Consider the following 24,844-nt stretch of genomic DNA (forward strand, 5'->3'; position numbering starts at 1 on the left):
AACTAGATAGGAAAGTTAACCAGCTACCTACATCCTGTAGTGATCATGGCCAGATTACATGCCCAGGGGCCACCATCCCAAGGGAACCCCTACTGATTTTGTTGAGCCACTTAGGTATCATATGAACACACATAAGACATGTAAAAATGTGTAGAATTGCAGGAACTTAGTTTAAAAAACAGCAACTTTATTTTTTATATCGGTCAAAAAGAGGGGTGTAAACAGTTTGAACAGCTCGGAGGTCACAACATTGGCGATTGTTACTACGACAAATTACAATTTCCATCCGGACCATTGCCACAGAGGAAATGTATGTGACCGGACCTTCTCAAATAGTAGTCGAGTACCACTGCACTATAGTATGTAGGGATAAGGTAGGTATCATTTGAGATTTGTCCTTAATCTCTTTTAACAAAAATGTGGATTTGTTTTATAATTGCGTATCTTTCCATATCTCTTTTTGCATCAGGTAAGGCACTTCTGGGTGAAATGGCCCAAATGATGGCCTTAAGTGACGTTTATTGTCAACAATTGTTTTCTCCATTTTGTTGTTGCAGTTGCAATACATAAAGTCAAGTGGCTCATTTAAATTAGTGCTGAATTAACAAATCCACGCTGACATCAACGATGATCAATAAGTAAGTAAATAAACATTTGAGTAAATATATCATTTAAAATAAACAAGAATTGTAATATAATTAACACACAGAATATAGCTACGTTAAGTCTTCGTAGCTTCACTCTATTAGGAAAATAGCAATCTCACTAGGAGTCAATTGCATTGACAAGATGTATGTTAGACCAAAAAACACTGAAAAACCACAAGTATTCCTTCTTTCAGAAATGTTTAAATTGCTTACCGTGAGTTATCCAAATTCATAATTGTGATTCATGAACACAACTAAAGACCGGAGTGGAATTTCTCCTACTAGCAGTAATTGTCTTGTCTTAAGCCTATGAGCGGAGCAAATAGAAAATTAAAAAGCCCCTCCACGATTCTGTCATCGCAAATTGTTGTGTGCAATCAAAAATTTCACCACATATTTTGAGAGGGCTTGCAAACCAATAACCACACTAATTGCTGCCTAAAAAAAGTCACATCATTGCAATATTACCGCATAAAACAGATCCATCACGGCATTACAAAAAGAGGGCGCGCAAATGAACCAATCACAGCATAATATGGTTCAATCAAGCTACACCGCAACAAATGTTTCCCTCGTCAGCGCACTTTCGCGACAACTTGAACAAAATTGTTGCATACTGCCATGCACGATTTTTTGGTCGGCAAATATCACCAAAAAAATAACAACATCCTGGAGGGACTGGTTGAAGTAGTACGCACGTATTTAAAATAAAAAATACATGTAGAAAACAAAATACTTGCTCCAAAAATACCTGAACAATTAACCACTCACATCACTGAGCTGATAACATGCTGGATGGAGTGAAAAAGATCAGCACACAAGATGGAAGCTTTGGCTCCATCTAGAGGTTGAGTCTGAGATTTCCAGCTATAATGTAATGCGCAGGTACATAAGTCTGTCATGATCACGGCAATGCCAAAAACATTCACTACCAGCTGCTAAGTGCTCATGTGTTCCAGAGAAAGAGAGAGGTAAGAACAAAAGTGAGAATAAAAAGTAGGAGTGGCTTTCAGTCAGATGAACAGACAGGTCATTAAATCCCACACATAAAAATGTGTTAAATATCTGTCCATTCCAACATCCTTCGTCTCCCAGGTTTTCACAACAAATATCGACAAAAAAAGATTTGAGAAGTAGATTTGATATTAACTCGTACAACGTGTGCGAAAACGTCAACGTTGTCCAGCAAGCACACGGTTGTGCATAGATACAGGATGTGAGAACAGTTCGCCTGACCAGGGTCATATTCATTAGAGCACAACATTTAAAAACAGTGTGCAACAGAAAACAAATGATGCCTATTGGACTACTTCAGATAGAACCTCCCCGTTTTGGACCATTTTCTTCTGTTTTCTATCTTGTGAATACGACCCAGGTCATCTCCACGGCATAAGGACGCTGGACCTGAGTATTGGTCTTTGGGGCCCTCCAGCTGTCACCCTCTATCCCAGGGTTAAGAGTTTGGTTGACCCTCTACCCCAGGGATAGGGATTTCGGCTGGCCCACTCCACTACGCCCCCCTCTCCTCAAAAAACCACTTCTGGTTGGCGTGGTCTGAGCAAGGCCGCAGGGCGGGGGCAGGGGTGCCGTTGTCAGTCTTGTCCACGGCCTGGACACACTTCTGCGTCATCACATGGAAGAAGGTGTCGTCCTAGTAGAAAGGAGTTATTAAAAACATGTTACCTTTATTTAAAACAGGTTACTGAAATATAATCTATTTTACAAGCCAGGCCAAATGGACCACTAGTATAGAGTAGAGAAGCACTGTCCTTAAGGCCTATTAACTAATGCTGGTCCCTATTAACTAATGCTGGGCTTAATCCTTCCCTTTAACTAACTCATATCTACCTAAACAACCAAGTCTGTGGACTCACTAGCCAATAAATAAAAAAAATATGATTTTAACAGCAGTAGGACTAGCTACAACCCTGGAGAAGTTGTGAACCACTGGTGTGTAGACTACATCCAGGAACAAGAGACGACATACAGGCATTAGAGGGGAGCAGTGCAGTGTGAAAAGAGTCAGAAACTGTTTGGAAACCAGGGGAGCAACTTTGATTTCAGAAGTGGGAGGGACATTTTTTAAATCCGATAAACACTCCAAACAGCCTACCCGACCGCTCAGAGGCGTCAGCATGGTCCTAAAGCACACCGTTGCCTTGTTTTATATCACATTCCAATGATAAAACTGGGGAGGACAAAAATGCAAATGTGGGGGGACTTTCACCCATCCCCAGTGAATGTTGCGCCCCTGCTGGAAACACTGAACACATACCTGTACTAAACTACCACAACAAGCATGGACTGTGCACCTAGTCAATAGGCTACCTCAATGCTTTATGATCCATTGTGGACAAAACGCCATAAAAGCACCTATCACCTGAGATACATCAAGCCATCCAGAAGACATTATTTGATCATGTGACCCCTCCTCCAGAGAGAGACTAGGACTATTAACATCTACTATAGTGATACTGGGATGAGTCTGTATCTGAGGGGAGTTGGAGTCTGTCGAGACTAAGGACTCGAGAAAGAGAAAGAAAGAGCGAGAGTGCTGACAGAGGTACTGCTGAAAGAGTGTGAGAATGGGAGCTGAGAGAGTATGAAAATGGGAGAGCTGAGAGAGAGAGAGAGATAGATAAAGCCATCACGTACAGAGAGATTAACCTTGAGGAGAGTCCCCAAAGCAAGCTGGTCATAGGGCTCTGTTCACAAACAACCCCAAGACTGTTTGTGTTTGGAATGTTTACTGTTCATTTTTGATTGTTTTTCAGTTTTGTTTATTATCTATTTCACTTGCTTTGGCAATGTTAACATATGTTTCACATGCCAATAAAGCCCTTTGAATTGAAGTGATTTGATAGAGCGAGGTAGCACTGAGTGAGAGAAAGAGATGAGAGCTGAGAGCTGAGAGGGCTTAATGTCAGTATTTGTCAAAGCTTCCCTTTGAACATGCTCAATGCATTGTGGCCGTTCCAACAAGAAACTCAACAGAACAGAGAACACAAGAGTGCTTAGTGACAACAAACATTTAGCTACACCCGTACTGTACTCTACTGTATATACTGCCTTCAGAACCACTTGATTTTCCCCACATTTTGTTGTGTTACAAAGTGGGATAAAAACGGAATGTGTTGTCAATTTTCGTCAACGATCTACTCAAAATACTCTTTTGGTTACTGGCCAAACGCTCTAACCACTAGGCTACCTACCACCCCTGAAGTCAGATCACCATTGGGCTCATAATGAAATCCCTGAGAAGTTTCCTTCCTCTTCAGCAACTGAGTTAGGAAGGACGCCTGTATCTCTGTAGTGACTGGGTATATTGATACACCATCCAAAGTGTAATTAATAACTGCACCATGCTCAAAGGAGCACTTAAGTGTGTTTTTTTTTTTACCCATCTACCAATAGTTGCCCTTCTTTGCGAACCATTGGAAAACCCTTCCTTGCCTTTGTGGCTGAATCTGTGCTTCAAATTCACACATTCACTGAGTGACCTTACAGATAATTGTATGTGTGGGGTACAGAGATGGGGTACTCATTTAAAAATCATGTTAAACAAAGTTATTGCACACAGAGCTAGTCCATGCAACGTAAGTACATTTTTACTCCTGAACTTAATGTATGCCTGCCATAACAAAACTGGTTGAATACTTGCACTCAAGACATTTCAGCTTTTCATTTTTAATTCATTTCTAAACATATAATTCCACTTTGACATTGTGATATTTTGTGTACATTAGGGACACACAAAAAAAATCTACATTTAATCCATTTTAAATTCAGGCTATTACACAACAAAATGTGGAAAAAGTACAGGGGTGTGAATACTTTCTGAAGGCGCTGTATGTCCATGTGTTCATCTGGGTTTTCTACTCCCCTCTCCACCTTCTTCAGAGGAGGCTGGTGGACAGGGATCTAAGGGGGCGGGGTCTTTCTAATGGTTGAATGGAACGGTATCAAAACGTATGATATCCATGTGTTTGATACACGGCAGGTAGCCTAGTTTTGGGCCAGTAACCGAAAGGTTGCTAGTTCGAATCCTCGAGCTGACAGGGTAAAAATCTGTCGTTCTGCCCCTGAACAAGGCAGTTAACCCACTGATCCCTGGTAACCCGTCATTGTAAATAAGAATTTGTTCTTAACTGACTTGCCTAGTTAAATAAAGGTTCAATACATTTAAAAAACATTTATTCCATTATAAAATTCCTGTCCACCTATATCTCTGCCAACCATCCACCACTGACCCTTTCCTCTGCTCCCTGTTTGCTGCCATGACGTGGGATGAACACAGTCCCCAACCAGCTCACCTCTCTGAGGACAAACTTCTGGTCCTGTGGGACAGGTTGCCGGGGTTTCCTGCACAGGTGCACAGTCAGGTAGTTGGAGACGGCGTCCCCCACAGCACACCCTGCTGGCTCCCTGGTGTTATAGCGGATCTCCCTACTCTCATTGGAGTACTCAAAGAACTGCAACAGGAGAGACGAAGAGTGTGTGCGTGGTTCGTGGAGTTTTTGTTGTGTTCCATACAGCTAACCTCACACACAATGGTACCCGTTTTCTTCACTATCATTTTGGTCCAAATACACATAAATCATTTTGTACTTGTCAATGTGGATTATAATATGAAGCCCTGAGTAAAATACCATTTCCATTACCACATGCCGTCTGCCAGGCCCAGTTAAACATCAAATGACCATTATATTCAAGTTTCGCCTCTCCCATTTACTCATTGGTTTACACGAGCATACTAACCCACGTGGGTGATTAAAAGATGAAGGAGGAGAGATTAAATCAAAGAAAACTAACTAGGTTTCTCCTTTATCTGTGGACTAATGGTCAGAATAGAGAACACCCGACTTTGTATGAATCAAGGTTCAATTCTACAAAGATCCACCAAAAGAAGAAGGTAAAATAATCTAAAGTCTTCCTTCCTTGACAAATTAGCTAGCAACAGCAAGCTAGCTAAAGGTCTATGAATGTGTTTCAACCTGTCTCCAAACTAATATAGTTGGTTAGGCATTTTAATCTGCGTGTTATGAACACGTCTGCTGGGTATAGACAGAATCAGCATGCAGATGCAGGGCCGGTTTGGTCAAGGTGTTAGGCTATTAGCCATGAAAGCACTGTTTAACCATGACAGCTGAGGTGTAATTTGTTCTTAACGGACTTGCCTAGTTTTAAAAAACGTTCAATGAAAAAAAAAAAAAAGCTAAACAAAAATCTAAGCTAACAACACTAGACAACAGTCACTGCAGTCCTGAAAACAATATAGGCTATAGCACCCCGGTGTCTGAACCACTACTAAATGAAGGACACGGAGAGTAAAGATGGAGCCATTAGCTACCTGGTTTTAAATGAAGGACACGGAGAGTAAAGATGGAGCTATAGCTACCTGGTTTTAAATGAAGGACACGGAGAGTAAAGATGGAGCTATAGCTACCTGGTTTTAAATGAAGGACACGGAGAGTAAAGATGGAGCTATAGCTACCTGGTTTTAAATGAAGGACACGGAGAGTAAAGATGGAGCTATAGCTACCTGGTTTTAAATGAAGGACACGGAGAGTAAAGATGGAGCTATAGCTACCTGGTTTTAAATGAAGGACACGGAGAGTAAAGATGGAGCCATTAGCTACCTGGTTTTAAATGAAGGACACGGAGAGTAAAGATGGAGCTATAGCTACCTGGTTTTAAATGAAGGACACGGAGAGTAAAGATGGAGCTATAGCTACCTGGTTTTAAATGAAGGACACGGAGAGTAAAGATGGAGCTATAGCTACCTGGTTTTAAATGAAGGACACGGAGAGTAAAGATGGAGCTATAGCTACCTGGTTTTAAATGAAGTACACGGAGAGTAAAGATGGAGCCATTAGCTACCTGGTTTTAAATGAAGGACACGGAGAGTAAAGATGGAGCTATAGCTACCTGGTTTTAAATGAAGGACACGGAGAGTAAAGATGGAGCTATAGCTACCTGGTTTTAAATGAAGGACACGGAGAGTAAAGATGGAGCTATAGCTACCTGGTTTTAAATGAAGGACACGGAGAGTAAAGATGGAGCTATAGCTACCTGGTTTTAAATGAAGGACACGGAGAGTAAAGATGGAGCTATAGCTACCTGGTTTTAAATGAAGGACACGGAGAGTAAAGATGGAGCCATTAGCTACCTGGTTTTAAATGAAGGACACGGAGAGTAAAGATGGAGCTATAGCTACCTGGTTTTAAATGAAGGACACGGAGTAAAGATGGAGCTATAGCTACCTGGTTTTAAATGAAGGACACGGAGAGTAAAGATGGAGCCATTAGCTACCTGGTTTTAAAGGAAGGACACGGAGAGTAAAGATGGAGCCATTAGCTACCTGGTTTTAAAGGAAGGACACGGAGAGTAAAGATGGAGCCATTAGCTACCTGGTTTTAAATGAAGGACACGGAGAGTAAAGATGGAGCTATAGCTACCTGGTTTTAAATGAAGGACACGGAGAGTAAAGATGGAGCCATTAGCTACCTGGTTTTAAATGAAGGACACGGAGAGTAAAGATGGAGCTATAGCTACCTGGTTTTAAATGAAGGACACGGAGAGTAAAGATGGAGCCATAGCTACCTGGTTTTAAATGAAGGACATGGAGAGTAAAGATGGAGCCATTAGCTACCTGGTTTTAAATGAAGGACACGGAGAGTAAAGATGGAGTCATAGCTACCTGGTTTTGTCCCATGCCATGACAGGGGTAGAGGATGATCCGGTGGCCCACCAGGTTATGGTCATCAGGAGGGTTGTAGTCAAAGCAGTAGCTGGACATGCCTCTGTTCTTCAGCTAAAGGGAAACAACATGCAGATGCTGCTGTTAAAGTACAGCTATGAGTGTGGGGAGTCAAGGGAAAGTTCAGTCAAGTTGTCTATGATAGTGCACTCAAGTGGGTTCTCTCTTTAATAAACACAGATTCATTAATGTGGTACATTTACTTAAGTAAAAATACTTTAAAGTAATACCTATGTCAGGTTTAATGGTATCTGTACTTTACTATTTATATTTTTGCCAACTTTTACTTCACTACATTCCTAAAGAAAGTAATGTACTTTTTACTCCATACATTTTTCCTGACACCCAAAAGTACTTGTTACATTTTGACAGGAAAATGGTTCAATTCACACACTTATCAAGAGAACATCCCTGGTCATCTACTGCCTCTGATCTGGAGGACTCACTAAACAGAGAACATCCCTGGTCATCCCTACTGCCTCTGATCTGGAGGACTCACTAAACAGAGAACATCCCTGGTCATCCCTACTGCCTCTGATCTGGAGGACTCACTAAACAGAGAACATCCCTGGTCATCCCTACTGCCTCTGATCTGGTGGACTCACTAAACAGAGAACATCCCTGGTCATCCCTACTGCCTCTGATCTGGAGGACTCACTAAACAGAGAACATCCCTGGTCATCCCTACCGTCTCTGATCTGGTGGACTCACTAAACAGAGAACATCCCTGGTCATCCCTACTGCCTCTGATCTGGTGGACTCACTAACACAAACGCTTAGTTTGTAAGTTGTCTGAGTGTTGGAGTGTGCCCCTGGCTATCCGTTAACAAAAAAACTAAATAGCATAGGGATGTCTGGTTTGCTTAATATAAGGAAGTTAAAATGATTTATACTTTTACTTTTGAAACTTAATAATTAAGTTTATTTTAGCAATTCCATTTACTTTTGATACTTAAGTATATTTAAAACCAAATACCTTTAGACAAGTAGTATTTTACTGGGTGACTTTCACTTGAGTTACATTGTGTAAATGTGAGGTCGGCTGGGTTGAAAACAACAACACATGTTTCTTATTGGACAGGCTCAGGTAGTTTCAGTCCATTTCCTTCGGTTTGGTGCCTAACTAATACTCTCCTCACCATTCCAAACATCCCAGGGCTGTCCTCAGGGACGTGGATATCAGGATAGATGTTCTCCAGGTACCACTTGAAGTCCTTACATCCCAGCTGGGTCCTGAGCCTCCTCCTGTCTGTCACGTCCCCAAAGGCTTCCTAACAACAACAAAACAAGAGACTTTAAAATTATATAATTAGATTTATTTTGAGGCCATGCAGTCATGAGCTCAGAAGTAAATGTTCAACTGACATCCTGTCTGTTTGAGTCTCTGGGTATTATTCTGTGAACTGACAAACATCACCATCTATGGTTTTTCAAAAAAGTTCCCATAAACACACAAATCACAAAACCACCACATACACTGACACTCAAAAACAGACTTTTGCATCACATTCCTCTTTTGTTGTACATAATCAACTCAAACGTAAACACTCCTCCCACACACACGCACAAACACTTCCCACTGGCAGACCACCACTGCATCCTGGTCACTGTTAGCACAAATACACTCCAAGCCACAGCCTAGGGTTGCAAAATTCCCAAGGTTTTTCAGAAATCAAATTTGATTTGTCAAATACTTCATAAACAACAGGTGTAGAGTAACAGTGAAAAGCTTACAAGCCCTTCCCAACAATGCAAAGAAAAATAAAATAGAGAAATAATAGAAAAGTCAAACAAGTCAGAACAAATAAACTGAGTAACGATAACATGGCTATATACACAAGGTACCAGTACTGAGTCGATATATGTACAGTTGAAGTCGGAAGTTTACATACACTTAGGTTGGAGTCATTAAAACTCGTTATTCAACCACTCCACACATTTCTTGTTAACAAACTATAGCTTTGGAAAGTTGGTTAGGACATCTACTTTATACGTGCTATATTGAACAGAACCTGACAGACCACTCAGCATGGAAGAAGGCACTGCTCCAAAACCACCATAAAAAAGCCAGACTATGGTTTGTAACTGCACATGGGGACAAAGATCATGCTTTTTTGGAGAAATGTCCTCTGGTCTGATGAAACAAAAATAGAACCGTTTGGCCATAATGACCATCGTTATGTTTGGAGGAAAAGGGGGAGGCTTGCAAGCCAAAGAACACCACAATTATGTGGATATATTGAAGCAACATCTCAAGACATAAGTCAGGAAGTTAAACGCTTGGTCACAAATGGGCCTTCCAAATGGACAATGACCCCAAGCATGCTTCCAAAGTTGTGGCAAAATGGCTTAAGGACAATAAAGTCAAGATATTGGAGTGGCCATCACAAAGCCCTGACCTCAATCCCATCGAAAATTTGTGGGCAGAACTGAAAAAGCGTGTGTGAGCAAGGAGGCCTTACAAACCTGACTCAGTTACACCAGCTCTGTCAGGGGGAATGGGCCAAAATTCACCCAACTTATTGTGGGAAACTTGTGGAGGCTACCCAAAACATTTGACCCAAGTTAAACAATTTAAAGGGAATGCTACCAAATACTAATTGAGTATATGTAAACTTCTGACCCACTGGGAATGTGATGAAAGAAACAAAAGCTGAAGTAAAATCATTCTGACATTTCACATTCTTAAAATAGAGTGGTGATCCTAACTGACCTAAGACAGGGAATTATTACTAGGATTAAATGTCAGGAATTGTGAAAAACTGAGTTTAAATGTATTCGGCTAAGATGTATGCAAACTTCCGACTTCAACTGTACTAATAACTAGGAATAAAGTGACATAATAAACAGTAGCAGCACCGTTTGCAAGGAGTCCAAAAAGTTAGTGCAAAAAGGGGCAATATAGATAGTCTGGGTAGCTATTTGATTAGCTAACTAATTTAACAGTCTTATGGCTCGGGGGTAGAAGTTGTTCAGGGTCTTGTTGGTTCTAGACTTGGTGCATCGGTACCACTTGCTGTGCGATAGCAGAGAGAACAGTGTACGACTTGGGTGGCTGGAAGATTTGACATTTTTTAGGGCCTACCTGCCTGGTATAGAGGATACATGGAGCTCGGCAGAGAGCTCTGCTCCAGTGATGTACTGGGCCGTAAGGTCGGATGCCAAGCAGTTGCCATATCAAGTGGTGATGCAGCAAGTCAAAAAATGCTCTCAATGGTGCAGCTGTAGAACGTTTTGAGGATATGAGGCACATGCCAAATCTTTTCAGCCTCCAGAGGGGGAAGAGGCATTGTTGTGTCCTCTTCATGACTGTTGGTGTGTTTGGACCATAATAGATCTTTAGTGATGTGGACATTGAGGAACTTGAAGCCTTCGACCCGCCCCACTAAAAATACAGCTGAAAACTCTCTTGGAAAACATGATGGCTTATCCTGAGGTATTCTAACTCAGGCAGGCAGAACCTGGAAACTCCCTGAAGAATAGAGAGGGGCAGAAGCAGGAAACTCCCTGAAGAATAGAGAGGGGCAGAAGCAAGAAACTCCCTGAAGAATAGAGAGGGGCAGAACCTGGAAACTCCCTGAAGAATAGAGAGGGGCAGAAGCAAGAAACTCCCTGAAGAATAGAGAGGGGCAGAAGCAAGAAACTCCCTGAAGAATAGAGAGGGGCAGAAGCAAGAAACTCCCTGAAGAATAGAGAGGGGCAGAAGCAAGAAACTCCCTGAAGAATAGAGAGGGGCAGAAGCAAGAAACTCCCTGAAGAATAGAGAGGGGCAGAAGCAAGAAACTCCCTGAAGAATAGAGAGGGGCAGAAGCAAGAAACTCCCTGAAGAATAGAGAGGGGCAGAAGCAAGAAACTCCCTGAAGAATAGAGAGGGGCAGAAGCAAGAAACTCCCTGAAGAATAGAGAGGGGCAGAAGCAAGAAACTCCCTGAAGAATAGAGAGGGGCAGAAGCAAGAAACTCCCTGAAGAATAGAGAGGGGCAGAAGCAAGAAACTCCCTGAAGAATAGAGAGGGGCAGAAGCAAGAAACTCCCTGAAGAATAGAGAGGGGCAGAAGCAAGAAACTCCCTGAAGAATAGAGAGGGGCAGAAGCAAGAAACTCCCTGAAGAATAGAGAGGGGCAGAAGCAAGACACTCCCTGAAGAATAGAGAGGGGCAGAAGCAAGACACTCCCTGAAGAATAGAGAGGGGCAGAAGCAAGACACTCCCTGAAGAATAGAGAGGGGCAGAAGCAAGAAACTCCCTGAAGAATAGAGAGGGGCAGAAGCAAGAAACTCCCTGAAGAATAGAGAGGGGCAGAAGCAAGAAACTCCCTGAAGAATAGAGAGGGGCAGAAGCAAGAAACTCCCTGAAGAATAGAGAGGGGCAGAAGCAGGAAACTCCCTGAAGAATAGAGAGGGGCAGAAGCAGGAAACTCCCTGAAGAATAGAGAGGGGCAGAAGCAGGAAACTCCCTGAATAATAGAGAGGGGCAGAAGCAGTAAACTCCCTGAATAATAGAGAGGGGCAGAAGCAGTAAACTCCCTGAAGAATAGAGAGGGGCAGAAGCAGTAAACTCCCTGAAGAATAGAGAGGGGCAGAAGCAGTAAACTCCCTGAAGAATAGAGAGGGGCAGAAGCAGTAAACTCCCTGAAGAATAGAGAGGGGCAGAAGCAGTAAACTCCCTGAAGAATAGAGAGGGGCAGAAGCAGTAAACTCCCTGAAGAATAGAGAGGGGCAGAAGCAGGAAACTCCCTGAAGAATAGAGAGGGGAAGAAGCAAGAAACTCCCTGAAGAATAGAGAGGGGAAGAAGCAGTAAACTCCCTGAAGAATAGAGAGGGGAAGAAGCAAGAAACTCCCTGAAGAATAGAGAGGGGAAGAAGCAGTAAACTCCCTGAAGAATAGAGAGGGGAAGAAGCAAGAAACTCCCTGAAGAATAGAGAGGGGCAGAAGCAAGAAACTCCCTGAAGAATAGAGAGGGGCAGAAGCAGTAAACTCCCTGAAGAATAGAGAGGGGCAGAAGCAGTAAACTCCCTGAAGAATAGAGATCAGGAGGGGAAGAAGCAGGAAATGTGGAATCCTTCGACCAGCACGTCTGGAAAACCTGGACATTTTGGGGTAACCCAATTAGCATTACAATATCAGCAATTCTTTATTTCTGTGTGGTGGTTTACTGTGTTTCTGAAACTCTGAATTCCTACTGGTCCAGAGGGATTGTTAGGTGTTAGTTATGGTCCACAGAGGAGTGTTGGAGACAGGAACATCTGTTTGGAGACAACCCCCTGTTAGAGGAAGGTGAGCAACGCCACAGGATGAAAGATGGGAGCGGCATGCCTGAACATCTCTAATTGATTGCCCATCAATTTATTTAGACCCCAGAGAAAGATAATCAGACAATCAGGGGAGACAGGAGGGTGGGGGCAGTAAGGGCCAGTAGGGGGCAGTCTTACAGAAATGATTAGGCTTACAAAAACTTTCCTAACCATCCCAGGTTTTCCAGACATCCCGAGTTAGAAGATTCCTGGAATCAGGAAGGAATTAGCAGGAAATCTGGAAACGCTACAACCGGGATTTCTAGAAAACCTGGGGAAAGTTACTGGAATTTTGCAACCCTTACTGTTAGAAAGTAGTAAAATGCAGGTTTCAACTGATGTGAATTAAAAGTTGAACAGGAAACAAGCCCCTGAGGAACATTAGTCCAACCATTAGAAAACATCCCATTGCTTGACAGGAGCTTTATCAACTTGAATCACTGGATTCTTGAGAGCGATTGTATCTCAGTGTTCTACTGAAAAGGTCAGACTGACATATTCCCCTTCACCTGAATGCCAGGCAGAGAGCTCACAGCTCTAAATTGAATATATCCTGAGAGGTTTGGAAACGGAAGAGAAAGACAAAGAGATTTCTGGTTTCTGACCCAACTGAGACGGGGGGGGGGGGCGAGAGAATTGTCTAACTATTCCATTGGTTCCATTGCGCCAGGCAAGCTAAATCAAGCCCAGTTTAAGTATTTGAAATAATTTCAACTAGTATTTGAACCCAGGCCTGCTAGCAGCCTAGCACCTGGGTTGGCACAGAATGGAGCATCTCTGACTAACTGAAGGGTAGGTGGGTGATGCCCACAGTTGCTACGTGGAGCTGTGCCTCTCGATGGTAATCTCACAACGGACGGAGTGTCACCTTGTGTGTCTCGTCCTCATGCATCCCAAGTGTCACTCAATCAGGGGAGCATTTACAGAGCAGGGGGCGGGGAGAAGTGTGTGTGTGTGTGTGTGTGTGTGTGTGTATGTGTGTGTCAGAGGTTAAAAAATATATATAATAGGAAGGGCTTTTCCCTTCTTTCAGTGTAAGATGGCTGCTCTTAACCAACTTAACCATAGAGGTATGATCCACAAGTGTTAATGGAAGTTGTGCTCTTCCAAGGCATGCTTTTATGTGAATTTGATCACTGCTTTGAAAAGCTGTGCATGCAGACATATTAACACCTACACTACTGGTCCTGACCCATAATCCCAGCACCATACACTACTGGTCCTGACCCACAATCCCAGCACCATACACTACTGGTCCTGACCCACAATCACAGCACCATGCACTTTCAAACTCTGCAGCCACACATTTTGCTAGTCCCTGTTCAGGGCTGGCCTACCAGGCGAGCGTGGGGGTTACGGTGGTAGTACAACTCCTTGTACTCGTCCATCCAGACCTCGGCAGCACGCACACTGTTGGCCAGGGCCTTGCTCCGCGAATAGGGGGCCTTCTTGGGGAAGACGTGGCCCACGTGGGAGCAGGGGTGGATCTCCAGGCTGCCACCGCACTGCCAGATCTAAATAACAACAGCAACACGAGGACATGATTAGCTACACACCATGATTCAATCAGGCAGCACAATGGACAGCTTTGTGTGTCTTTCTAAAAGGGAAGGAAGTTCTGTTGTTGTATGGCGGTTTGGTTCTTTTCCACGGGAAGTAACTGAAGGAAAACATGACCTCTGTGCTGGTTTAAATTCTTCAAACGTTGCAACTTTATTGACTGCGGAACCTTAATTGACAGAGGTAACTTTTGGTTCAAAGTTCTTTAATGTAATTTTGATTAGGGAACAGAAAGGCCATTTTTGTTTATCCAAAATTGCATAGTGGTGACCTAGTTAAATAATGAAAGTGTAAAGATTGCAGCCTTGTGTGAATCCCCACATATTTCACAACAGTATGGTGACCATCGGTTACTGGATTCCAGTGGGTTTTTAATGTCAGGAAAAAGGCATGGATTAACTGCACAGAGTACAGCAAGCCCAAACGTATCGCTCTCGCTCGTTCTCTCCCTCACCCACACTCACCCTGAATGAGAACTCTAGGTTCTCTCCTCCCCACACCTCCATGCCTGTGTCATACGTGCCCAGGTAATGGAAATAGTTCTTACTGACAGCAAACAGCCCTCCAGCCATAGTAGGAGACCTGAGACCAAAACACACACAGCTTACAGAACAGATCTTCAGAACTTGTTCCATTATTATGATCAATTATATAGCCTATGGTATAACAATTGTTGATCTCTACATAATATGCATATCAAATTGTTAAATGTATATCTTGATAGTTAACTGAGGATTAGACTATTTTCCTTTCCGATACACAGAAGTTGTTACGGTACCACAGACCTGATGTAATCAATGGCAGAGCGCCTGTTTCTAATGTAGGGTACCACAGACCTGATGTCATCAATGGCAGAGCGCCTGTTTCTAATGTAGGGTACCACAGACCTGATGTCATCAATGGCAGAGCGCCTGTTTCTAATGTAGGGTACCACAGACCTGATGTAATCAATGGCAGAGCGCCTGTTTCTAATGTAGGGTACCACAGACCTGATGTCATCAATGGCAGAGCGCCTGTTTCTAATGTAGGGTACCACAGACCTGATGTAATCAATGGCAGAGCGCCTGTTTCTAATGTAGGGTACCACAGGCCTGATGTCTTCAATGGCAGAGTGCCTGTTTCTAATGTAGGGTACCACAGACCTGATGTAATCAATGGCAGAGCACCTGTTTCTAATGTATGGTACCACAGACCTGATGACATCAATGGCAGAGCGCCTGCGTTTCTGCTCATACTCTGGCACCGAGTGCCAGGTGAAGACCAACCGCCAATCAAACCCTCCGATCTGGGGTTCCCCGGGGTTGCCTAGATACTGGAAGGTGTTCCAGTCGATGACATCAATGACGGGACACACCACAGCGGACGGCTCCTCCTTTATCCTGGGGCAGAGGAGAAGAGAGCAGAAGCAAGCATGGGGCAGGGGGTTGCAGTATAACAGGGTGACGACAGAGAGAAAGGCCTCACCTGGTACCATATGGAACAGGCCTTTGGAGGCTTGGGATTAGTGTGAAACGGGGTGGGTATAAGGAAAATAATTCACATAGCTACACATATCCAAATCTAGCCAGCAGCATGATACATTCAACCGCAAAGTAGAAGGAATGGAGAGAGGCACTACTGTAGATGTGGAAACTAAGGTCCCACGACTAGACTGAAGAACAGTCCTGACCTGGCCCACTACGGGGTTTCTCACCTGTTGAGCAGGGGCTCCAGCCAGCCCTTGTGACATTCACAGTGGCAGTCGAGAAAGGTCAGCACATCGCCCGTGGCGATGGAGGCCCCCAAGAGCCTGGCCCGCACCAGGCCCTCCCTCTTCCTGGCCCGGATCAGATGTACCTTCTTCAAGTTGGAGATGTAGTTTTCTAAGGGCTCCTTCAAATGAGCTGACAGGGAACCAAAAGGGCTGTTCACGTATCATGACAAGGGTGTACATTTCCTCAACTGGGATGTGTGTAACATGCAGGTACAGTATGTGTAATGTTACAACAGGGTGGTGCTGCTAACAGATGTGCCTGCGCTTTGTGGTTTAATTGATAATGACAAGCAAGTAAGAAAGGCTTTTCTTCACGATGTTTTCTTCCAAACGTACTGATTTAGCACCACCTAGTGGCGATGGAAGGAACAACTCAATGTCAAATGGGGAAGTGATGCCCTTTGAGGTTCAGTAAATATTGGTGCCCTTTAAATCCTTAAGAGAAAACGCACACAAAATTATAATAATTGTGAACCAACACTGGTACTTGACTCTTTTTCCCCTTACTACCTCTAACTTTGCTGATAGATACTTTGAGGAAAAATGTACTTACTATGACTGATGTGTGGTTGTCCCACCTAGCTATCTTAATACGAATGTAAGTCACTCTGGATAAGAGCATCTGCTAAATGCCTAAAATGTAAACTACTTGTCAGAAATCTGATTAAATATTCAGAGTGACTCCCGTGGCCAATACTACGTCATGTGCTGAAAGTGACAAACTGTGTCCTATGAGTCAGGCTGCATGATAACCAACTGGTATTCAAATGTACTTAAAGTTCACTTAAAAACATTCATTTGAGTATTTTGTTCATTAGTCCGTTGTTAACACAATCCCCCTAAAATTGTGCATGTCAGCAGTCAAGTCTTCAAGGTAGAACACTTTCAGTACAGAGCAGAAACTTTGATGATGATGAGTTCGCATTATATCCCTTGAACCTTAACACATTGAATGTCATATTCACCAGATATTGGCTCACAATGGCTTTGGCAGACATAGTGATGTCACTATAGCCAAGCAGGTCTGTAAATCTGGGCCCATACAAACAGGGTCTCGGGGTAAGAGTTTAGCCTTTTAGATCACAATTAATAGAAATTGCATTGACAGGAGGCACCTGGTCCTAGATCAGCACATACAGGCAAAGGGTGGATACTTTGAAGAATCGCAAATATAAATATTTTGATTTGTTTAACTCTTTTTTTGGTTACTACATGATTCCATGTGTTACTTCATAGTTTTGATGTCTTCACTATTATTATACAATGTAGAAAATAGTAAAAATAAAGAAAAACCCTTCAATGAGTAGGTGTGTCCAAACTTTTGACTGGTACTGTATATACATGATTGTACCTCTGTCACTATAGTCGTCTACCAGCACCACCTCTCGTAGCAGTCTGTCAGGTGAGGTCTCCAGGACACTATGGACAGTGCGTAGCAGCGTGGACCAGGCCTCGTTGTAGAAGGCGATCACCACAGACGTGGATGGCAATGACCTATAGTCATACTTCTGGTCCTTACAACTGGAGAAGTAAAGAGAAAGAGTTCACTTGTATTAGATCTGTAGCAAGCCTGACCCCAGACATCCCCTTTCCATCATGCTTCTCATTGTTTACGCACTGTCATTGGCATGACAAGGAGTGTAATTATACCACAAACAGATCTGTCACCCCGGCTAATAGACCTGGGCCAGTATTCAAAAGGTTTCTAAGAGTAGGAGTGCTGATCTGATCTAGGAAGAAAGAAAATCTGTTTGTTTTTGGTCAATGTTGTTGGTTACCCTGGTGCTTGGATGTCTGACTGAGATGCAGGACTTTATTCATTCTTTGCACATGGCTTAACAGGCACCGAGTCATTTAATACCTCATTCCTGGCCCTTTAGTAAACTCAAAATAAACAGTTTAACGAGCTTTGTCAGTGATCTGACTTTATCCAACCTTGCAAAATCAAGCATTGCCTTGCCTGTCATTTAGGCATTTAGAAATATTCAACGAGGTTTTCCACAATGGGTTGATGGCGAGGGGCTAACCTACTTCATATTCAGTCAGTCATATTTTAGAAAAGCTCTATAAAATACTCTTATCACAAGGAAATGTTGGGAAAATATCATAAACACCACACTGAAACTCACGCCAACTTACAGAGGATTCCATCGTTCGGGTAGACTGCGGTGTAGAGATACCAGATCACTCACATAGGTATTAATCTGGTGTTTATTTATACTTTCATCTTCTTTCCTCTTCTCCTCTCCAACGAGGTTCAATTTGACAGCTCTGCCCATTTCTCCCAAGGCATTTAAATCCAACTGCGGTTTGTCATAAACAGGCTTTTTAAGCATTTCATTTGCAATATCTTGCTCAGTGGGAACCTCTCTTCGATTTGTTCCAGCTATGTCACCGGGATTATTATGCCTGTTTAAAATAAAATATCCCACTATAGACGCCCCAAAAAGGCAAACTATCAACTTCCACCGATTCCTTCTCCGGGAAAGTGCCATCGTGTCTCCCTTCCTCCTTCACGAGATACGTTCATACCCCGTGGGCTACAACAGCATCATGGTGCATTACCAAACCAGATCCACCAAATTCACCATGAACTGGCTTCTGATAATAACTTTGCGCAATGTAAAAGTTCCCCTATTTTTGCTTGAATCAACTTTTTATTTCAAAATGTTTAACAGGGTTGACCAAATTTAACTAGCCAAGTCAAATGTTAACGGTCTTTTTCTGTCATCCAGCGATTGGCTTCCTTGGTCGAAGTTTATTGAAATAGTACTTCTCCATAAACGTGATGTTAAAAATGTCTTTACCCGATTAGAGTAGCTATCTTGATGGATTATCAATAACACCCAGATAAAAAAAATAAAAAATCAAGGTCAAATTAAAGTGTCCAGGGCTTCATTCTGTCCCAGTAGCACTAAATCCTAATCCATGTTCGGCACCCTACTTATCTTCGCGCCACGGACACAATGTAGCCTACATGAACTATGTCACATTGTAGCTCTTTACCTGCAACCTACTCACACACTTCAACGGTTTCCGTTAGCGAGCCGCACAAAATCATACACGTCGATACATTTAAGAAGTTTATCAGAAGTTTATCAGTCACTAATCTTTCTCCAGTGTCACGAGTTGTTGTACCAACAAACGACGCTGTGCAAACAATGTCTTCTGCGTTCCAGGAAACTGAAACGAAAAAAAATGAGTTACTGTTTAACAATGTTACAGCTGCTTCGTTTCGATGTCCTATTCATAATTATGCAAATGCATGAAGCATTAAATTGACTGCTTCCGGGTTGGCAACAAGTAGTAAAAAAAAAAAGTACATTATCACGTGACTGTAGTTTACTGTAGTTTTCATGCACTGATATTCCGTGTTCTTGTATGAACAGAGCTTGTGTTATTAAATATATGATTTGACATTTAACATTTACGGGTGCTACAAAATCATCTTCATTGTGGACAAATATTCTTACATTATTTCTCTTAGCACTGTTAAATGTCACTTAGCCCTATATATATTTTAAATCATCTAGTTTGAAGCAAACATCTTGAAGCAAATTAAAATGATCAATAATTGAGGTAACTGTTCAGAGTGAGGTGGTAATTTGTGTGCCATACTGTTTGATTGAATAATCTTATTGTCAAAACAACAAAGATAAAAGGTACCATGGTACACTGACCTGTCTGTCTTACTATTTCTGGAGGAAAACATATATTAGCCTGGATGAGGAAGTTCTCATAAAAAATAAACAGTTACCACTCATTTTGTAGACCAACAGGTAAATGTATTATCTTAACCTATTAAACATAAAACAATATGTAAAAGAGAGATACTTTAAATGCTAATTCAATGGTCCATACACTCTCCTCAGACAGTAGTGCATGTAGTGGCATTAGTGTCAAGAAGCCAACTAATATAGTACTATATCAACCTCCAGTTAATTGGCTTCATTTCCACTGTGGTTATGACGCAATATCTCAAGGTGCTGTCCAGAGTAATGCACATGCATGCACAGCATTTACATCATGCACATGCATGCACAGCATTTACATCATTTCTGGCCAGCAAAATCTATTTAAGCTTTACACTTCACTGAGCCTGAAGATTATTCTACCATTTCCCACAAAGCCATGGAGTAATTTGTTTGGATAAGTAGTAAACACCGGAGGCTCTGGTCATGTAATGTCCTACAGAATGTTGGACATCCTGATTGTTTTATTGCTCATGGTAAGGTTTAAAAAGCAGTTAGGGGGGGGTACTAAGTTAACATATGGAATTGTTTTAAGATGGTCATACCATGGATCATTTCTCTATTTGATTTAGTATTTTAGGACCCCTTTAGGTATTAAAAAAATGACATATACTTTTTTGTTGTTCAAATATTGAATTTGGTCTTCACTACTATAGAAACTAATTGAATAACACATTCATAAATGGAAAAAAAAAAGACTGTTCAAATATTCATCATGAGGAATAAGGTTTTGAAGTGTCTGTCCTATATCTAGGAGATAAGAAAGCTCAGAAAATATATATTTTTGGAATTTAAACCCTTATTTTTGTTGGCACAAAACGGCCTCCATGCTTCCATTCGTTTGTATGGGTTACCTTGAGAGGCGTCCCATGACACTGGTAGGGGTTAGAGCAAAATAGAGAACACCATCGTGTTCGTAAGATTCTCCCCTTTCCATAGTGGTCATAATAACCAAACCGCTCGGACGCTACAGACGTTTTCGTGAAGGGACAGATTTTCGGGATGTCTGGTGGTCTGACAAACACAGATGTAGCTATGCCACCTTTCACCGCTGATGCGGAAGGCCGACATATGGCGGATTGAGACACAGTCTATGCAAAACAACCACATCTCTAGTTTAAACTGACAGATTTTGATGGGGATTAGGTTACTTAGATTATAATAGACTCTTAAAGATTAAAAGGGCACCAATATTTACTGAACCTCAAAGGGCATCACTTCCCCATTTGACATTGAGTGGTTCCTTACATCGCCACTAGATGGTGCTAAATCAGTACATTTGGAAGAAAACATCGTGAAGAAAAGCCTTTCTTACTTGCTTGTCAAAGTTCACTGGAGTCTTGTGTCAGTACTAAGAGAAATAAAACCAACTCTTCTGGATTCTTGTTTTAATGGTCATTGTTCATTGAGTTAAAAGGCATTGATCTAGCAATCCTCCAAAACTCTCGGGAGCTCTGTTGGGCTCTGGGTTAGGGGAGGGTCTGGCCGCGGTAGGCCACCACTGTAAATAACTATTTGTTCTTAATTAACTGGCACGCCTAGTTAAATAAAGGTTCAATTTAAAAAATGTAAACACCAATTTTATTTTGACCCTTTTATTCTTCACTTGTACAAATAATAATCCCCACCACCTCTTGTGCTTATTAAATCAGTTCAGTAGTTTAAATACACCACATGCCATTCAGGTCCCTTTATACCAAGAAATATCATATTAAGCTGGAGTCATTTTGAATGATCAAACAATCATTACAAATATTTGATATGAAGGAAAAAAAATGCCCTTAGTGCAAAGGACCACAAAAAGACAATTAGGAAGAACAGTCTGCGGCGGTACAACTGATTTCAATAATAAGCACTTCAATAGCAACAAACACGGAATCATTGTTATTAAGGCCATAATGTGGTTCTCCAATCCCAATCAAGGGAACCAGATATTATAGGAAAGGTTCAGGTTAGGAGAGAGTGTAAGAGCAGAGTACGGGTGTTGATGTAAGTCTGTCAAAGACAAAGGAATCTGTTGTGTGGCAGGTTTAAGACAATCAAGCCCTTGAGAGATCAACAATTGATGCACGATACAGTATAAATGCTACAAGTAAGCAATGCTGTGACATGCTTGTGTTAGTTGCAACACGGAGGCCTTGGAAGAGAGCAGACAACATTGCTGTAGACCAAGACTCATATGAGAATATTGCCACTATGAAAGTCAAATGAACATCTTTATAATTGTATGTTAGGCACATTGGATTTGTATTTTTTATAGATTAAAATGTGTAAAAGAATTCTGCCCAAAAAATGTAACTGTGCCTCAACTTTTGGAGGCAACATCGTAGAACCAGTAAATCAGCCTGTTATTGAATCCACAGCACAGTGAAGATTTCCAGACAACAATGTCAGACATCCCACCACCCTCAGGCAATCGAAAATTGCACTTAGCACAAGCTTACAGCGAGGGAAAAAAATATTTGATCCCCTGCTGATTTTGTACATTTGCCCACTGACAAAGAAATGATCAGTCTATAATTTTAATGGTAGGTTTATTTGAACAGTGAGAGACAGAATAACAACAACAAAAAATCCAGAAAAACACATGTCAAAATTGTTATAAATTGATTTGCATTTTAATGAGGGAAATAAGTATTTGACCCCTCTGCAAAACATGACTTAGTACTTGGTGGCAAAACCCTTGTTGGCAATCACAGAGGTCAGATGTTTCTTGTAGTTGGCCACCAGGTTTGCACACATCTCAGGAGCGATTTTGTCCCACTCCTCTTTGCAGATCTTCTCCAAGTCATTAAGGTTTCGAGGCTGACGTTTGGCAACTCGAACCTTCAGCTCCATCCACAGATTTTCTATGGGATTAAGGTCTAGAGACTGGCTAGGCCACTCCAGGACCTTAATGTGCTTCTTCTTGATCCACTCCTTTGTTGCCCTGGCCGTGTGTTTTGGGTCATTGTCATGCTGGAATACCCATCCACCACTAATTTCAATGCCCTGGCTGAGGGAAGGAGGTTCTCACCCAAGAGTTGACGGTACATGGCCCCGTCAATCGTCCCTTTGATGCAGTGAAGTTGTCCTGTCCCATTAGCAGAAAAACACCCACAAAGCATAATGTTTCCACCTCCATGTTTGACGGTGGGGATGGTGTTCTTGGGGTCATAGGCAGCATTCCTCCTCCTCCAAACACAGCGAGTTGAGTTGATGCCAAAGAGCTCCATTTTGGTCTCATTTGACCACAACACTTTCACCCAGTTGTCCTCTGAATCATTCAGATGTTCATTGGCAAACTTCAGACGGGCATGTATATGTGCTTTCTTGAGCAGGGGGACCTCACGGGTGCTGCAGGATTTCAGTCCTTCACGGCGTAGTGTGTTACCAATAGTTTTCTTGGTGACTATGATCCCAGCTGCCTTGAGATCATTGACAAGATCCTCCCGTGTAGTTCTGGGCTGATTCCTCACCGTTCTCATGATCATTGCAACCCCACGAGGTGAGATCTTGCATGGAGCTCCAGGCCGAGGCAGATAGACAGTTCTTTTGTGTTTCTTCCATTTGTGAATAATCGCACCAACTGTTGTCACCTTGTCACCAAGCTGCTTGGCGATGGTCTTGTAGCCCATTCCAGCCTTGTGTAGGTCTACAATCTTGTCCCTGACATCCTTGGAGAGCTCTTTGGTCTTGGCCATGGTGGAGAGTTTGGAATCTGATTGATTGATTGCTTCTGTGGACAGGTGTCTTTTATACAGGTAACAAACTGAGATTAGGAGCACTCCCTTTAATCTCAGCTCGTTACCTGTATAAAAGACACCTGGGAGCCAGAAATCTTTCTGATTGAGAAGGGGTCAAATACTTATTTCCCTCATTAAAATGCATATCAATTTATAACATTTTTGACATGCGTTTTTCTGGATTTTGTTGTTGTTATTCTGTCTCTCACTGTTCAAATAAACCTACCATTAAAATTATAGACTGATCATTTCTTTGTCAGTGGGCAAACGTACAAAATCAGCAGGGGATCAAATACTTTTTTCCCTCACTGTAAGTGTTTCAAGTCTTGTTCGAATTAGCCCAATTTCAACCTACTTTGAACAGTCTCCAAACAGAGAGACAGACACTGGTGAGTAGAACACATACAGTATCCTAGCATGACAGGGTCCTCTTAACTCCATTTCACATAAACAACCAGATGGGGCTTGTATAGTTAAGTCTCATATGATACAAAGCTTTGGGACTTATTCAGCTATCTCAAAGGGTTATCTTTGAATTACAAACCCCCAGATTAACCACACATAGAAAAGAGTAATCATTTAGACCTCTAAATTAATCGTTTTAATGTACTCAACTTTTTGATCTTATTTTAAGGACAACACAATTCAGTTATTTGTTGTGGTCTACATGTAAAAAAAAAAACACAAATATTCTATAAAATCATTCTGTAGCGCAACAGTACTTGGTTGGAATCTATGCCGATCCCACTGAATTAAAAAACAAAACTCCCATGATGCCTGCCATCGATCCTCTTTGAAACCAGTCTTTTAGATCTGACACCACTAGACAATCCTGGAATGTTCCTTCAAGCTTTCTTATTGTTTTTAATCTCCCATAGTGACAGGAAGGGAAGATCTACAAAACTAGGGAATTCTGACAGGCATAAATACGGACACCTCTGGGGTGGACCCCACTTGGTTCGCAAAGGCACTTTAAATGAGGAAGTCTTCCCACAGGGAACAAGTAGGTAGTTTGCTGAGAGGCTTGCTGGGTCCCCTCTTTAAAAATCCTGCCTCTCAATCGTCCACCGTGGAACTGTAATTGCACTTAGGTCAAAGGTCAATTAGGGTTAGGGTGAAGCTAGTTCCCCCCGTTCTCAAACTTCCAGCGCTGGTGCTTGTCCCCGGGGGTGCACGTCCTCATCTGGACGTCCGCTCGCCCCTCGGCTGTCCGGCAGGAGGTGACACACATGTCTGAGTGAGGGTGGTATATGGTCCCGTCCTGTGGTCACACAGAGACAGGTAAGACTACAGCTATGTTGAATACAGTCTGTTTCTGACTGACAAGACAACTTGTCGTGTGTTTACCAATTCAATC

General features: G+C 42.3%; 2 protein-coding genes across 3 annotated transcripts in view; both read right to left on the minus strand.

The window, feature by feature from the left end:
- Nucleotides 1-166: 166 nt before the first annotated feature.
- On the minus strand, nt 167-19,294 carry galnt12 (UDP-N-acetyl-alpha-D-galactosamine:polypeptide N-acetylgalactosaminyltransferase 12). Its single transcript, XM_020505012.2, has 10 exons — nt 18,150-19,294; nt 17,362-17,531; nt 15,951-16,140; nt 15,451-15,636; nt 14,722-14,839; nt 14,035-14,211; nt 8,547-8,678; nt 7,348-7,461; nt 4,961-5,119; nt 167-2,298 (listed from the first exon to the last, which is right to left on the minus strand). Exons 1-10 carry the CDS (start codon nt 18,503-18,505, stop codon nt 2,158-2,160), a joined length of 1,743 nt encoding a protein of 580 aa, XP_020360601.1. The 5' UTR covers nt 18,506-19,294; the 3' UTR covers nt 167-2,157.
- A 4,430-nt stretch (nt 19,295-23,724) lies between these two features.
- The window catches only part of LOC109907192 (polypeptide N-acetylgalactosaminyltransferase 4-like), a 33,496-nt gene continuing 32,376 nt past the window's right edge, over nt 23,725-24,844 (minus strand). For both annotated transcript variants that reach the window (XM_020505013.2, XM_031795139.1), the window contains exon 11: nt 23,725-24,748. In XM_020505013.2, the coding sequence (XP_020360602.1) occupies nt 24,608-24,748 (141 nt within the window). In that variant the 3' untranslated portion in view covers nt 23,725-24,607. The remainder of the gene's footprint in view (nt 24,749-24,844) is intronic.

This window comes from Oncorhynchus kisutch, linkage group LG17 (assembly GCF_002021735.2).
Source record: "Oncorhynchus kisutch isolate 150728-3 linkage group LG17, Okis_V2, whole genome shotgun sequence".
In the NCBI taxonomy this organism is placed as follows: Eukaryota; Metazoa; Chordata; class Actinopteri; order Salmoniformes; family Salmonidae; genus Oncorhynchus; species Oncorhynchus kisutch.